General features: G+C 46.0%; 1 protein-coding gene across 2 annotated transcripts in view; it reads right to left on the reverse strand.

Moving 5' to 3' along the window:
• LOC105287539 (protein vein) overlaps positions 1-16,813 on the reverse strand; it is a 318,479-nt gene that overhangs the window by 84,265 nt on the left and 217,401 nt on the right. For both annotated transcript variants that reach the window (XM_020034337.2, XM_011353130.3), the window contains exon 3: positions 6,667-6,809. In XM_020034337.2, coding sequence (XP_019889896.1) covers positions 6,667-6,809 — 143 coding nt within the window. The remainder of the gene's footprint in view (positions 1-6,666; positions 6,810-16,813) is intronic.

The raw sequence follows: 16,813 nt of genomic DNA on the forward strand, positions 1-16,813 counted from the left end.
CTGTCTCTCGGTGAATCCACTCGCTTACAAGCAGAAAGCATGAAAAGTTCTCCGGATTCGCAAGAACGCCCGACAAACGCTAACGGGTGCATTCGCAGCACAGCGCGCACTGTGCGGAATTCTAGAGCGACGCGACGCGTTCACAGAGACGACGACGCGTCTTCTCGCCTCGTCTCCGCGCGCGCGGAGAGATCGTCGTGGATCTCGTACTTGTTATACACGCCAAGCAGCCTTTACCTTTACGCGAGTCGTAACGGACGAACGCACCGAGTTTCCTTCAGCCGACGACGTCATCTTCGTTTGTACATTTCCGCACGTTTGTTTCTCTCTCTTTCTCTTTCTCTCTCTCTATCTGTCTGTCTTTCTTTTTGCTTTTCCATAGAGACAATGCGAGAAGGTACCTTGAGGATCAACATCGTGGTCCCTCTTTCCCTCTCTTTCTCTCTTCCCGTATCCTCCAGTGGTCGTCGCGCTCAAGAACCGTGCATAACACCCCCGCCGCCTCCTTGTCCGCGCATCTCGCGTGAGACTCTCGAGAACGCAAGTGGTACAGCAGTAGCATGAGCGCTACACTCGGTCCGTCTGCCGCGTCCTCTCTTTCCACTTCGGTCCAGTTTGTTTATTCAGCACGCTCGGGCGAGCCTCGCAGAGAATTGCACGTCACGGTCGCTGGCTTTGCTTTCCAGTTTGATGCATTCCCTTTGCAAAACGATGCTGCGAACGACAGCGTCTCGTGCAGCGTTCGGGATCTCCGGCGGATCGTCTTTTTTGCGATGAAGAACGCGTGAGAATTAGAGGCACGGCAGTCGATGGGCTTTTCATTTAATTCGAGAGTGAGTGAGCGGAAGGGATTTGAGAGAATTTCGGAACAGGTTGAAGAGTGCGATGTGATTGTCAGTACGAGCGCGGCGTCTGTCAAAGATAAGGGACAAAACGGTGTGATAGTGTGCGTATACGTAATTGAGAATGTAATGTAAATGACGAGCTCTCTACAAAGAGCAAAGTTGCAAGGAGAGTCAAATAGTAGTATTGTTCTGAGAATGAATAGATCGAGAGCGATCTTCAACGTCAATAGAAAATTTCTTTCCCTTTACGAAAGACCTATGTTAGAGAACAATGTCTATTTATTATTCAGTTGCGTTCAATTAAAAGTAATTACTACTTCATTCAAATTTTAAAATAATTACCTACTCCCAAGAGAGCAGAAAAAACAAAACGCTCAAGGAAAAACGGGAGGACGCAGTTGCGATATAACGGGGAGGTATTAAAAGTTTCGACGCGTTTCCCGGTCGAAAGCCAGAGGCTGAATCGACTCGCCGTTGCTTAAGCGATCCTATCGATCCTCTTAATTAATTCCGCAAGAACAGTCGTATATCCGTGACACAAGTCCCCCGACCTTCCGACGCGCTCCAGCGTGCGACTCTCTCTCTCTCCCCCTCTTGCGAGACAATAGCATGAGAGACAAGGCAGCGACAGGGACTATCGTTCTTCTCTCGCGGCATCCGCGCGAAGCTCGCCGACACAGCGAAGAAGAGCTTACCTTCCCGCTGTAATTGCTTCCATCTCGTCATTCTGCCTCGTGCCCCATTGGCCCGACTCTCCTAATTGTCTCTGTTTTTCCTCTCTACACCTTCGAGATAGGCGAGCGAGAAGAAGATGGAGAGAGGGAGCATTAAATGCGCTCGACGTGACCAAATGCTGAACGCGATCCTATTTTCATCCTTAGTTTCCCCATCTTTATGTTTGAATTATACGCATAAGTATTCTCTTACCGTCTCTTGAAGCTGTCTCGCTTCGTCGTTTCTTTGATTTACGAGAAATGTTACAGGCAATATCGTTTTTATCAACCGCCGCGTAACTTTCTTATTAAATTAGCATAACGTTCCAGTCTCCGTACAATAAATTCACTGGTCTCTCTCGCTCCGCTTCTCGATCTCTCTTTATCTTTGTCTCCTGGTTTTCAAAGTTTCATCCTCTTTCTTGGAATACGCTCATACGCACGCGAATTAAAATCCGCGTACCTCTCGTCTCGATTTTCCACCCCTTCGATGCTCTCTCTCGGGAAATGATATGGTATCGAAAACCATTCCCGTGGTGAACACGCGAGTTTTACAACGCGCTATTAAAAGTCACGCCGCGAGTTTATCGATGATATGTCTCGCATGCACGCGCTATTTTGGAAATTTTCCGGAGGAAAAAAGATCAGATTTAAACAATTTAAACATCATGCCATTAGGAAACCAATAAGAATGCCAATAGAAAACTTTTCTCCTCACCTTCTTGCATCAAGAGAGAGAAAGAAAAAGAGACACATATTTCTGCACATTCCAAAAATACAAAGAATTGAAAGCTTTACACATTGCGGCGCGTGATATCTGAGTCATTCAAATGTGTTCCAGTTTTGAAATGTACCCCCTTGCTCTCGCAAACAGAATAGAAGCGTGTAAAAAGAATTGCCACCGGAAAGCGAATTTTCGTTCGCATTTTCGGTTCCACGCCTCGCGGCTTCCGCAAAGCGGAGGAAAGGAAGCGAAAGGGAAGAATAGAAAGAAAAAGAGAGAGAAGAAAAAGAAGGAAAAAGAGCAGAGCTACGCGCCTCGATATTGGCGGCCAGACGAAGCGTACGGACGTTAATCCCCTTGCCTCCGCGGTCTAAACCCTCAGCCCTCAGTCACTCCTCCCGGCCACGGCGGGTGAGAGGGAGAGAGAGTGGGGCTCGATTGTAGTAACAGATTGTGGTAAACTTTATAAGCCTAGAGTTACTCGAAAGTGCGCTCGCGGTGTCGGTGCCCGCTAGACTGCAATAACATTTACCACAAACTTTTACTACAGCTCAAATGTTCCCTACCCTACTCCATCCGCGGGACCCCGGATATTCTCCGGCGGGGGTGGCACTACGTTCTAACAATTGCCGGTGCAGCTACAATGGCACGCTTTACTGCCGCGCGGCGGTGTAACTTGATACAATAATGCGCGTTCCGCGTCGTTTACCCGGGAAGAGTTGACTTACGCGGCTCGGAGAAAATGGGGGGAGAGAACCAGGGAGTCAAGAGTTTGCAGGTTTCCTCGTGACAACCCTTGGTATCGATAGGCATATCGTCCCGAGGGATGAATAGCGTCTCTCCTCCATTTCGATCGCGTTTGAGCCGTGGAACGGCGACGTGCGCGAGAGAAAGAGGGTTCCTGGCGGAACCAGAATCGTGAAATAAAATTAGCATATGCTCAGGGTGAGGAAGGAGAGAGAAAGAGAGAGAATGAGCGAATGAGAAAAGAGAGGAAGAAATGCATTACTCTTTCAGGAATAGGTGTTCGTCGTGAGTGAAATATTTATTTCGTGGGTGCTAGAATTTCATACGCAAAGTTTGTGTGTCGCTCGTATATAAATTTTTTTATATATGTTTTATTCCATTTTTTAACATAAGATTTATTAATCTCTACTTGTGGCGAGGGAGAGTCTGTAGACCACGTTTATACATGTACGTCCCGCTGCTACACTTTTACACTTTTAGACCACCGGTTTGAAACTTTTTCATACGAAGAGCATATTATAGTTTATTCCATCTCCCAATTTGCTAACGCATAATTTTCTACTCATTCATAACAGGATTAATTTGTAAATAACTCACGCGATTTTATAATTTCTCTCGTGCAAGCTGCATGAAATTTATGGAAAATAACTCGGAGAGCTGGAAGGACCAATGGAAATTCGAAATGAAAATTTTTCGCTCGATATATATTTCAACAACATTGAGTTGTAAATTAAAAAGTTTCCTTGCCCCGCAACTGTATCTGCAAATCTTTCACTCCTCACTGCTTTATGCGTAAAATAAACTAATAATCTAGGCAAATAATTTTAGCGAATAATTTTAGCGAATAATTTTAGCGAATAATATCATAATAAATTAAATGTTAAATAATAAGTTAAATCAGTAGCGAAGCTATAATTTTTCTCAAAAAGATTTTTTAAACAGAATAAAACAGCTTTTTAGTTTCCTTGATAAAACTTTTCGTTCGCTTTGAGCTTCCCGCAGTTTATCGAACATGTCGCTCAGTGTCGAATAACATCACATTTTTAAGAAACTGTCAAAAGATTTGATTCCGGCGTGCTCTCGACTTGTACTAGTCCGAGAATCGTATAGAATCATCGTACACGGAAACATTCCGCCAGCGGGCTGCCATCAGCAGGGCTATATGAAATCCTGACGTGGCTGCCGGGGTTGTAATTGTCGTCCTTTGTCCGTCATACGAGCTTGCGGAACCGCTCGGCGGTGAACCGCAAGCTTTACCGACCTTGTTGGAACCACTGAGCCGTACAAGCATTATCGCATCAGGTGCTTAATCCTTGGTTTATCACCTGCGATGCCAACTGCTGTCGACCTCGTACCGAGGACTCGCCAACCCAGTTTTCACTTCCTTGTTGTCGCGAATTTCCCGCTGACACATCGTATACTACGAATTGAATGAAACTGCATGGGGAGATGCACGCAGGCAGCACGGTTTTCATCCGAGTTCATGCTTTGCCATCTGATAAGAGGGGATATCCTCGTTCCATCGATTGCATCACAGAACTGTTATACTTCCGGTCAATCAGACCTTCTTGGATCAAGTAAGAATTGACTTTGTTTTTTAATATATATTTATATACTTAAAAGATCCTTTAACGAATTACTTTTTAATATTTAATACTTGCCACTAGCTTTAAGAGATTCCATATTTTCCAACTCAGTCTCTCTCTTCTCTTTCTGTTACGTGTCATTTCTTCTAGGTAATACTTGTTATATCACTCGGTGCAAAATGTGGAAAGTCTAGGAAGGTATCGATAAACCCGGTGCGTTCCACGTGTATATCTGGAAATAACATAAATATCGCAATAAAAGGCGCGATCCCCCTCCAAATATTGCGAGCATTATGAAAAGCCATAAACCACTGCCCTAAGGGCAGCCGCCGCTCGGGGTGCGCAGGATCGATAATCCGCGTCGCGACTCGCAGCGACTGCGGGATCGTCGCAGACGCTCGTGCCACGCACGGATATCGCGAATGTACCCACCATCAGACGATACATCATCGAGCAGGTCTATTTCGCACATCTCTCTCTCTCTCTCTCTCTCTTTCTCACACACACATTCTTTTTTCTCTTTACAAAGCATGAGCAGTTTCGAAAGCGGCTTCGACTTAAAATTGCCGGAAAAACTCGGTTCCTTTATAAAAAAAAAAGAAAAAAGGCAAAAGAGGAAGGAAAAAAGCTATTCAGTTAAAAATTGTTTTGCTTCGTTAATTATAAGTTCCCTTCGTTTTCTTTTCCTTTATACGGCTCGCAGACAGTTTGCAGCGAACTGCAGAGACGCGGGGCTGAAAAAAAACTCGGAACTCGTACAAAAAAAAGGAACGCGGCGCGCAGCTTCTTTGCAGTCCGCTCGAAGTTAGCCCTACCGGAACCTCGGGCGCGCGCCGGGTTCCCCAGCCCGGGTTACGAGCAATCGATTTCGGATCTTTTTAGCTCCGCCGTCACGTCGGATTTCCTGTAGGTGCAGTGCGTGAAAAACCGCGCGCGGGGGCGAGCGCATTCTCGGCGCGCGTGTATTTTGCAGCTCCTCGTTTCGCGCTTATCGGATAAAGGAGAAGGATTCGGGGGCATGGGCGTGTCACGGAAGGTAGCACCGAGAGAGCAGCCAGATTCCTTCGTACGTTCGCTGAATGCGAAACCGCCGGGATCGATATTTCGTGGTCGATTTAGCGGAATCGCCGTCGCGTCGCGTCATGTATTATTGTCGGAATGGCTGATCGCGCCAGTCGCGATCGTTGCCTCTTACCATGTGATACGAACGACGAAAAACCTTATGGGACACCATAAAATTTTTTCCCAACAACACCAAACGCGTGCTCTCATTTCGCGAGAACAATCGCGCGTAATCGCTCTCGCTCATTGGTTCTCTGTGTTGTTGTCGGCGATACATGATTGGCCTCCCTCGAACGCAATCCGACGAAGGGATAATAACGTTAAAAAGTCATGAGATGCTTTCTGACGTGCAGTGATTTAAGATATACAAACGTTCGAGTCGCGTACTCTCTCTCGCGCTTTTGTACACATCATGACAAGAGCGACCGTGATAGCATCAGATAGAAAGCGAGATGCTTCCATCCGAAAAGTCTGCATAAGGTATCGACAGGTGTATGCGTCCCGATTGACTCACGAAAATCCTGCATTCGGTTAACAATCTCTGCCAGTTTCGTTATATCCAAAACGTACTGTCTCTATCGACAGTATTGATGAGGCGTACTGCTTTTCAATGATGTACGATGTTCCATCTCGGGAACGTCGTTCTATTCTAATTTTCTCTGTGACCACTATTTCACGTTAATTACGAGATGCCCTCAGCGAATAAGCTCTGAGAATTATTTGCATACCCATTTTCGTAATTTTCTATATTGAAGCGAAAACTTTACTATTTAAGCTAATGAATTACATTTAATCATAATTACTATGATTTATATTTATTATAATAAAAAGTCATAGCACATCAAGTTGTAACATATTTGTAGTACATTTATATTTTTACAACTGTACAAAAATTTGCCATTGTTTGCGAATATTTGCAAAGTCTTTATCCTTCCGCAAAAATACTTGCGTACAGCAAGAGAGAGCAAGCAATGGTTGTGTGTACTCACTTGTTTCCGGAATTCTGGTATCGTGAGCGACTAGAAGTTGGGCCGCGAGTGAGGCCCGATGACCGGAAGTACTCTCAGCCACGCATTCGTATCTGCCACTGTCCTCAGGCTTCGCGGAGGATATCACGACTTTCGATCTCCGCCTGTGAATCAAAAAAGCATCCGTTTGTAAATCATTGCAATGCTCTATACTACATTTCTTCTGTTCGCAACTATGATCATTCGCCAGCTCTGAACGACCCAGTTTTCAGCAGTTTCCGTTGCGAATAACGTCGCAGAAAACGCACGGAAAGCGCGAATCGTTGTGTTAAACAAAGATGAAAAGGAACAAATTAGAAAGCTGAATATTGTTTAACTACGATCAATTACTCGAGTATGCAAATACGCAATTTCGGGTTTGGCTACATCAGATTCATTTGTCGGGTGTCAACGAGCATTCAATCTGTATATCTGCGCGTGATAAATCTGCGTTGCGTTCAATGAGCTCGACCGATTTTCGTTTCGTCAATCATAATTGGAAGGGTAGAGCGGAGGCGGGAGCGCAAAGCGATCTCGGAATTAACCGTCTCGGGGCCCGCTTGCATTACATCAAATTTATTGACGCGTCGGTAACGGAATTAAATAGTGGATTTGCCGAAGCGCAGAGCGGAACCGTTGACGCGTGCCGCGACGATGGTTCAATAAGCTCGGTCGGCGAGTCGGAAATTCACGTCGTTATTAGCTTTCGATGAGTCCGATCGAGACCGTTGGCCGTGCGGTGCATTACTCGTGATTTTAGTAATTAACGAAATCTCGCATTGCGGGACTCGCAGCGCGCTTATTGCCGCGTTGCAAGACTCGATCGTGCAACTTTGGCCACCGATGATATCGCGTTTACGTTACCTAAGCCGTGTCTCCAAGTTGCATTTCAATTACCGGGTTGATTGCTCGCGCCGAAAACTCGCGCCGATTACACGAGAGAGCGGGAGGTGCATTGCAAAAGGAGAATCGCAGAGTGAAAGAGAGATAGTGCCGGAGAGTTCATTCGTAGATAGTATACGCTAACGAAATTAAACGGAGTCGCATGATCGTGATGTGATTCTCGTCGGATGTGAGAGGATGCGAGAGACGAGAATTAATCCGTGCAACCGGTACACAGAGAGGACTCCGACAGACGCTCATTTAACCAATAATTGCGTGCCACATCGCTATTATATGCCGCTTAGATCGGGAGCACTGTAATTCTGTAACTACAACGGGTTTGGGAGCTACTTTGATAAAATAGAGACCCTCGCCGCTCTACCGTCATTCCGCGTCAGCTAACTCTATCAAGGGAGAGGAAGTTTGCCAGAAAAAAACTCAACGTATTCAGCATTTCCGCCGAACTATTTCAATTAACGAATCATTCGCAACGTCGGATTCTGTAGACTTAACGTGTCCCTTACGGTCCCATAATCGTCCAACGAGTTACACGAGAACAATGGTACAAGAGAATCTCGATGCAAGGCCTTCCGCTTTGCATAAACTTTTAGCAACACATCCTCTCCTTCCATCTTAGGCGATGTCAAATGCACCATGTCAATGTGTAAAAAAAAGAAAAAACTTTTATAATGTTTATAATATGCTAGGGACGTACAGCATCGTATCGATGCCGCGAATGAACTCGTTAACAGTTCCGTACGTTTGACAGGCCTCGCGAACTCGTCAATTCGAATCGAACGCGAACGTGCGTCTCTCGTAGCTTCATCCACTCGTAGACCGTGCGTAAATGGCGCGTTAACTCGTTTCACGGTTAGCTCGAGTTTATCGACGTCGAATAATGGAATTAGACGGCCGATTTGTCGCAGGAGATAAGGGAGGAGGACGACGAGGAAGAAGAGGGTTGAGAGTCGCAGACTCGCGCCATATCGTCACGTCTGGATAACTTTGGCCACCAAGATACCGTGATGCGGGGAGAGGCGACGCAGAGAGGGATTAACTTATTATTATCTTCGCCGGGATTTCGAAATCCGAATCCGGACGGTTTCCCCTGCTCGAGCGGCTCCTCAAAGAGATTCCGTAAAGTTCGAAGGGGCAGGAAGTTTTCGCTCTCTCTCCCCGGGGAAAATCGAGGAGGACTCGGATGTACGCGTCGGGGGTACGGGGAAGCGAGCCGGGTTGTCCGGACTCTTTCCAGTCGGGACAAACTCGTTTTTTCATACGAAGGAGCCCGCGACCTCCAGCCTCACCTCGCGAAAGTTCCATATTTTCGAACGTGCGACGGGAACAAATTTAATAAGTTGAAGCGCGCACGTACGCCGATGACGAAACTCAGTCGACGAGGCCGACGAAAAGTAATTCCGAACGGCTGTAGTCGATTCGCGCCGCCGATCCGTGCCGTGTTTTTCATTCACGTATCTCTCGCGGATGCTTCCCGCTGGAAACTGAGAAACGGAGGAGCATCGGCGGATTCAATCAGTTTTCAATGTCGCTGGTATGGAAAAATGCATAGATCTCGTTTACTATTACGGGAAAGCGTAACAATTCTTCTCAGAGTTTACGCTTATCGAAACGATACCTCGATTCCGCAATTTCTGTTTTCCGTGCACTTGTCTGCGCTATTGATCTATCTTTCTAATATATTGATCTATTTTTAATCTCTTTCTAACTGATGGACGTAAGCAAAAAAAGTCGGTCATTCGATTCGAAATTGTGAGCAGGAAGCAGGAATTGTGATGCAGGAAGAATTAATGGTTCAATCGTTATATGCGGTCTACTTTAATAACTATTTGTTTTAAAATTGATTAAATTAAGGGCAGGATTGAAATAGGCAATAAAAAATGCAATTTCCCAGATCAATTTTGAGGTCGGTCCGTGTGCGATCTAATCGATATTTTCGGTTTCCTAAAATATATAAAAATGAAACTCGCTACCGTATGATAGGTTTGCTCATTAATTGTTTTCTGACCCGTTGGCTTGAATTAAGAATGTCAATGCATTGTGAAAAAATATAAAATATAATATACAAATAATCCTGTGATATTCTCTTATAGTTTTTAATATAAATTTATATATTAATCCCTAAATCTATAATATTTTATTACAACATTCCAAATAAATTTTCGATGCACATATATCTATTACATTATTGGAAATCTAACGAAGTATGAAAAATTCGAGCAGCCATTAATACTTTATTCCGCGCATCGCTTTTAAGCGTATCTCTTTCTGAAAATTTGTTTTTCATATAATTCTTCTAATACGTTATTACGCGATCTCAGAAAAGTTGCTAGTCTCGTGTCGTTTTCCAAAGAAACACGCGGTATAATTACAATCCCTTTGCATTTCCAGAGCATCGAAAGTACCGGTGAAAAAGTGACGGTACGTGAAAGCGTTTGTCTATCTGGAGGAAGTATTTCTTCTTAAAAGTGCGGCGGTGCACCGCGAAAGGCGAGTCGCGATGCCGGAAATCTCTACAGTAAGAGATTTCATTTCATTTACATATCTCTGTATTCCTCACCGGACCGTCGGAGAGGAAGATCCCGTCCCTCCTCTTTGCCCCTATGCCCCTCCCGACTGCCATTTTATCTCCCGCTGCCGTTGCTCGACGGCGTATCAACGTCAAAGGCCGTGGAAAAGGGAGCTCCGCGGAATATGCTACGCGTTATAATTAAACGTTTGCATTTTTTAGCTGCCTTTACGTGACACCGACTAACGAGCTCCTGCCGGTCGCAGCGCGAAACGAGTCGCGAGCTATTAAGTTCAGTCCCGAGCGAAGAGATCATCGTACGATAAAGGTGTCTCGTATCACGACCGCGTCTTGCGAGACATTTGCGCGACAAGCACGTTAAATTGTGAGAAATATTAATAGAACGTATTCCATTTCGCGCGTCTACGTGTCTACGTCTCGTACGGATGTACTACGTAACACGCCGACGAGAATGATTTCCATAACACGATATCTCTTTAATTCGCGGCTTTGTCACTTTCATTTACCGTACGTCCAGCCTATATCGCAACGATTACGATTTTTCGTATTTTTTTCCGGGATGAATAAAGCAAATGAAACCGCATGGATAGAAAAGGAACACGGGCGATGAGTGCCGCGGAATATTTGTGAGTATCGTGATGGCACATGGACGCGGAAGGCTTTATGGGATTAATTTTCGGGCGAAACGTCAAGCGGTGAATATTACGGACGTAGCGTTCGATCGCGTGGCATGGCGCTTTTTTTTGCCGCGTGCGATGGAATGAAATCCGTATGCGGCGGCCATAAATTACGCGAAAATCGCGGGTGGTCGGCGTGGCATTACGCGAGAGGCGTTTAAATAGCGAGTCTCTGACCGCGATCTTCACAAAGAGATCTCGACGCGAGATTAATTGCGATGTAAACGCCGAGAGAGAGAGAGAGAGAGAGAGAGAGAGAGAGAGAGAGAGAGAGAGAGAGAGACAGGGTGAGAGAGAGAGAAAGAGAGAAAGGACAGGCTCGAATTGTGCTGAATCTTTGACGGATGCAAGCAGCGGTCGCAATTTGTAAAATGAGCTTGTCGCGCGGCGCGCGTACACATACCGGCCGTGCAAATATTGTAACGGATAATTGGAGCGGCGCAACTTCGCGGACGTTGAAACGTCGATTATATTCAACCGGGCGGGACACGCGACCGTCTGTCATCCCGAATTGCTTTTTGGCCGATTACCGTGTCATCGCGTGAAACGCGTTCGTGCGTGCTTCGCGCCGCGATTCTTACCGCGTCGGCGTATCTCCGTGCGATTCGATCGCGAGCGGATCGAAACGAGCGCGACGATCGCGGTATACAACAATCGCGGTTTAATCGAGCCGTCACTCTCGCGCTCGCCGCGACAATATCGCGTTTGTTCGGATCTGGAATTCGACGCGCAGTATTTTTCCCGGAGATTCCGCATGACGCAAAAATTTCGCAACGACGCGGAATCTGCGCTTGAATATGCGTTGATGTACGATACACGCGGCTAGTCCGCGTTCTGGTTGAATTACGATTGGAAAACTTAATATCGAACAAATCGATCAATCTGCACCGCGAGTATATCGGAGATCATCAGCACATTTCTGATAATTTGCTCCCGATAAGAGACATCGCGACGGATCGATTAGCAATTCGGGGATAGATTCGACAAAGTGCGCCTCGTGAGTACGTTCCCGTTCATCCCCTTTAACCAATTTCACATGCACGCGTTTACGAGATACACACGTCGCGAACGAGAGAGGCAGCGCGAGAAGGGGCGGATGCAGAAAGAGGACAGCGCGTCGGTACGTAGGATACGAGAGAACGACGGAAGGAAAAGCAACGAATAAGAGAACAAAAAGAGGGAGAGAGAGAGAGAGGCAGAGGAAAGTGAACTACCGTGGGACCAACCGAAAAAGAGGAAGAGGGAAAGAGGGAGGGAACGAGGTTTCTAATTTCGTGCCGCGGCAAAAATCGACACTCCGTCTAGACTACCGGCACCCTTTTCTCCCTCCCCCTCCTCTCTCTCTCTCTCTCTCTTTCTCTATCTCCTCTCAGTCGCCTTGTATATCTCGCCGGTTGGGGGAGGGAAGAGCCCCATCCCCGACGAAACGTGAGAGGGAATAACGGGCACGAGGCGAGGGAAGACGAACGAAGCGAGGCCGCGAGAGAGAAAAAGAGAGAACGCGCGCTAGCAGATTCCTATTTATATACACGTACACTTCGTTCATGGCTCTCCCTGGCCGCCTCTTCGCGCTCTCCTTTCATCTCGTTACGTCTCTGCGGCTAGTTACCGCACCCCTCGTCCTCGCTTCTTCTCGCGGCGGACGGAACCAGCCCGCCTGCCTGCCTGCCTGCTTGCCTTCCTTTGACGGCAAACGGAGTCGATCCATTTCCCAACGACGTGGCCAGGCAAATCGCCAAGGTATTCCTCTCCCCTCGTGCGAATCGACGTACGCATCGCCCCGAGCGGATCGGGCTCTCGCTCGCGAACTGATTTCCCGAAGTTACCGAAAGGTCGAATCGCGTATGTAGAGAGAGAGAGAGAGAGAGAGAGAGAGAGAGAGAGAGAGAGAGAAAGAGAAAGAGAAAGAGACAGAGAGGGAGAGAGAGCGGGAGTGAGAACGGGAGGGAGGAACAGGGTCAGTTTATTCGCGCCCCCAGGGGGTGCGTTGCGGTCGAGGCTTTCGCCGTTATGACGAGGGTTCGAGAGATCTCGCGGTTTTCAATGAAATACCACGAGGGCGATCTCGCGTCTTCCCTCGCACCACGTCCATCGCGCTGCATGTGTGTAGCCCCTCGACGCGTTTAAATCTCTTCGGGCTATTCCGAGGCTGCATCTCTCCGCTGTAGCCGTCGGGAACGGATCGAGTGTCTGCGATCGCCTCTCCATCTCCCTTTCTCTCTAGTCTCTCCTTTCCTCGACAAACACGGTGCATTACGCGCGCGCGGTTCGATCTTGCGAGCACTCGCATTTCCGGCCACTTTTCCGACTTGGCAATCTGTAACCGTTTTCTTCTAAGCTATCCGGGATATTGACGGAAAGAGAAATTATAATATACTTTACTTTTAGAATTTTAAGGTTACTTTAGTTCGTCAAGGTACTTTTTAAATCAAAGTTTTATTTTTATAGAGGGAAAATATTTTAAGATTTGATGAGAGATATTGTGCTTTGCTATCGTGATTCGTGTTTTCGATACTGTGTACATTGATCATCGCCAAGTAATTTTGAGAAAACACGAAAACAGATGGTAAAGCGATATTAATATCCAATAGAATTGTAAATTACAACAACGCGACGGTGGTTCGCGGATGTTTAATGTTTTATCTATACCGATTGCGTGTAACATGCTAGTAAACGCGGTAATTAAATCTCAATTGAAATTCCGCTTGTTTATTGTATAAATAAACTGCAAATATTTGTGCAGTTTTGCACGCGGCTTCGAAACGACGAATGAGAAAGAAAGCGGGAAAGAGTAAATGAAAGAGGGAAAGAGAGATACGAGAAAGAAAGAGAGCGAAATAGCGGCGAATTCAAATTTGCGTGATTCGCCGGGATCCCTCGTTTGCCGATTAAAATTCATTTCACGTAATTGGCTATTATTCGCAAAATAATTAGTTACGTCGTTCGATAAGCACCGTTTGTTTTTAATTAAAGCCTGACAAGGCTCGCTCGTGCGGCCGAGACGACTTTCGACTCGAAGCCGTTGAGTTTCTCCGTTTGCTCGAGTCACGCAAGAATTGCGCGTAGGAGGAGCTGGTTCGTCGGAGAGATCAAACGCGGGTCAACACCGCTTGCGGACACGAGCGAGAGTGTGGCAAGTTATCGGCCGGAAGTTATCGAAAGTTACGCGAAGGTTCAGAGATGCTGCCGCTCAAATTTAAGCACTCAAAAGCGTCAGAAAGCGAGATATCCGAACATCCGAGAATCTTGGTAGCCGCTACCGACGATTCGCCATCGATCGACGAAACTTGGAATGTGTCGTCTTGAACATTGTCTTGCTTCTTGAATGTTTTATTATTGTACAGAATACGAGATGTTCATTTTATAATATGATATACTACTATATATAGACGAGAGCGTAAAATGTTGAATGGCATTTTAGGGCTGCACGAAAGTTCCAAATTATGCATATTCCGATATTCCGGCAAGCTGCATCGGCGATGGCAGGATTAGACAGTAACTTTCAGCTTAGATGGTATTAGTCTTAAGAATGGGTTCTGCGCGATGATCCTAAGTGAATACACTCCGCGAACTTGGCGAACTGCGCGATAACAAAGGCAGGTGTGAATCAATTATCATACGATTGAGCTAATGGACTTTCGTACTAAATTGTTCTTTGAAGGATCTTATAATATACGGACGATTATTGCAGACTTGGCTCGAAAAAAGCGGCGACATTATTATCAAAAGGCAAAGTATATAAAAAAGATTCAAGTTCTATGTAAACTAATTTTTATTGAGCATCAATGCGCATGGATTTGCCATATTTTTTAACTTGAATACGTTGACTAATTTATCAAAAGTTTTTAAAGATGCATCATATTAATACTTGTATATTCTAAATTCCATTCGACAGAGATTGCCAAAATGTCATAAAAATGCAAAATGTCAAAATTAGAAATTACCACTTATATTCATTATTTACATTAATTATTATATGAAAAAAACAGCGAGATACATTTTTACGTGAAATACCAAAAAACATCGATGTGATGAATGCATTATTTTCACGTTGCGAGAAACAAAATTTTTCAACACGAAGCTCGTTTGCGTAAAATGAAGTTTGTCTGTCGAAAGACTTAAGGTTCGCGAAATGTTCCGCGGGATTTTTCGTGTTACCGCGTAATGAATACGCAGTTAGTAACGTGGGAAATAATTACGGTTGTTCCGGCGTAATACCCGCGTATGAGCGAGAAAATGAACAAGTCCTGTATACAAAACGCCAGTTATTAACGCATATTAACTTTCTCATTACCCCTGCGGTTTTCCTGATTTTGGCGACCTTTTTTCTCGTTTTTCTTGGATTTTCGGTGAGATGAGCAGAAGAAAGGGTACGAAAAAAAGAAGGAAAATCGGAAGGAAGGAAGGAAGGAAGGAAGGAAGGAAGGAAAGAAAAAAGAACCAAAGTGGAGGCAGAGGGTGTTGGAAAAAAGCGGGGAAATAGGGGCAAAAGGGGGAGCAAAATAAAGCGTCGAGCCGCCGGACATTTCGCCGCGAATTGCGGTTCGCGTGTCGGCTTCCAGCAGGAACGCCGGCGTCGCGACGCGAGCATTACGCTTAATTTGCCTCCTGCGTTCTCCGCCGTTTGCCCCTGTCTCTTTTTTGTCGTTGTCCCTGCCCGGGGGAGATATGTCGCGGCAGCAGTTTAAATGAACTCGAGTTAAAGTGACGAAAAAGATTGCGGAGTGGGGAAAAAGATTGCGAGGTCGGGATTGGATTCTGCATGAATCCGAATTTGATCACCGCCAATTTCTTTTTCTTACCGCGCATCTTACGATATTTCACGAAGGAGGAGATATTATTTACTCCGTCATTTTACATCCAGCGGGGCACTTACACAGAAATCGAGGAATATCGAGGATACGCGTGCGTCGCGGGGTCTTAAAGGACCGTGCGCTGTTAGCGCAAACGAGCGAACTTTTCTGCTTACTTTCACCCTTTCGTGGCCATTCATCGATCGTAATTCCGCGCCGGGTTCGACTGGTAATCACTCGTGACTCCGAATGCTTTTAAGTCGTCAGTGGACAAAACGGAAAATGTATCGGCCATCGTGGACGCGCCGACAAAACCGCCATACAGATAGAAGTTTCTCGCGCGCTTTCGCAATGACCCCGATGTTCGTGGCAAATGCCGCGGAATGTTGTAATTCGATTGACCAGCTGGCGGGGGGAAATGGATTCCTAATGGTGAACGTCACTGCAAACGGCGCGGCTGAACTATCAGTCTTGTAATGGAAGCAGCGTGTCGTAGAAACCAGCAGCGACTCCGACCGGATAGAAAGGAAGAAAGATACATTCACAAAGGCGAAAAGGGCCGGACGATGGTGCGGAAAGGGCAGGACCGAACGGTGGGATATCGAATGAAAGAGAAAGAGGGGTGGCGAATCTTCCTACGTGCTACCCCTCTCCGCATCTCCCGTAAAGTCTGTTTTTCTTCCATCCTGTAGAAGTAGTTAATGGTTTTCTTTTGGGCAACTTGCCTCGCTGTGTTAATGCCTCTGCCGGTTGAATAAAATCCCTCTCCCCTTACCTCCTTTTTCGCTCTTTCGCTTTCTCTGTCATCTTCTCTTTTCTCGTTCCCGTTTCGGCTCCTCGTCTTTTCGCATGCTCGTCCTCCTTCCTTCTCGCGTCCTCGCCGCGCGAAAGCATACTTTCATCTGTTCCGTCTGTCGATGTCCGTCTCCCCCAGTGGGCGATTGTATTGATAAGTGGAAATGGTTTTCGATGCGACAGAAAGCACGTAAGAAGAAAGTCTCATATACGATGTATGTACCATGAATCGCATGTGCGCTACAAGTCGCCGAAAATTGGGAGAAAAATTGGTTGCGTCGACATCAATTAAGTTAACGATGTTAATACAAGAACGTGAGAGTCTAAACTGTAATTGATGCTGCGTATATTTCAATTCTTTGACTAAAGTTGAATAAATTCGAACGTTGCGATCCTGCTTTTGGTCCCACTTTAATATAAGTAATAAGAAACTA

The sequence above is a fragment of the Ooceraea biroi genome, chromosome 5 (genome assembly GCF_003672135.1).
Source record: "Ooceraea biroi isolate clonal line C1 chromosome 5, Obir_v5.4, whole genome shotgun sequence".
Lineage (NCBI taxonomy): Eukaryota > Metazoa > Arthropoda > Insecta > Hymenoptera > Formicidae > Ooceraea > Ooceraea biroi.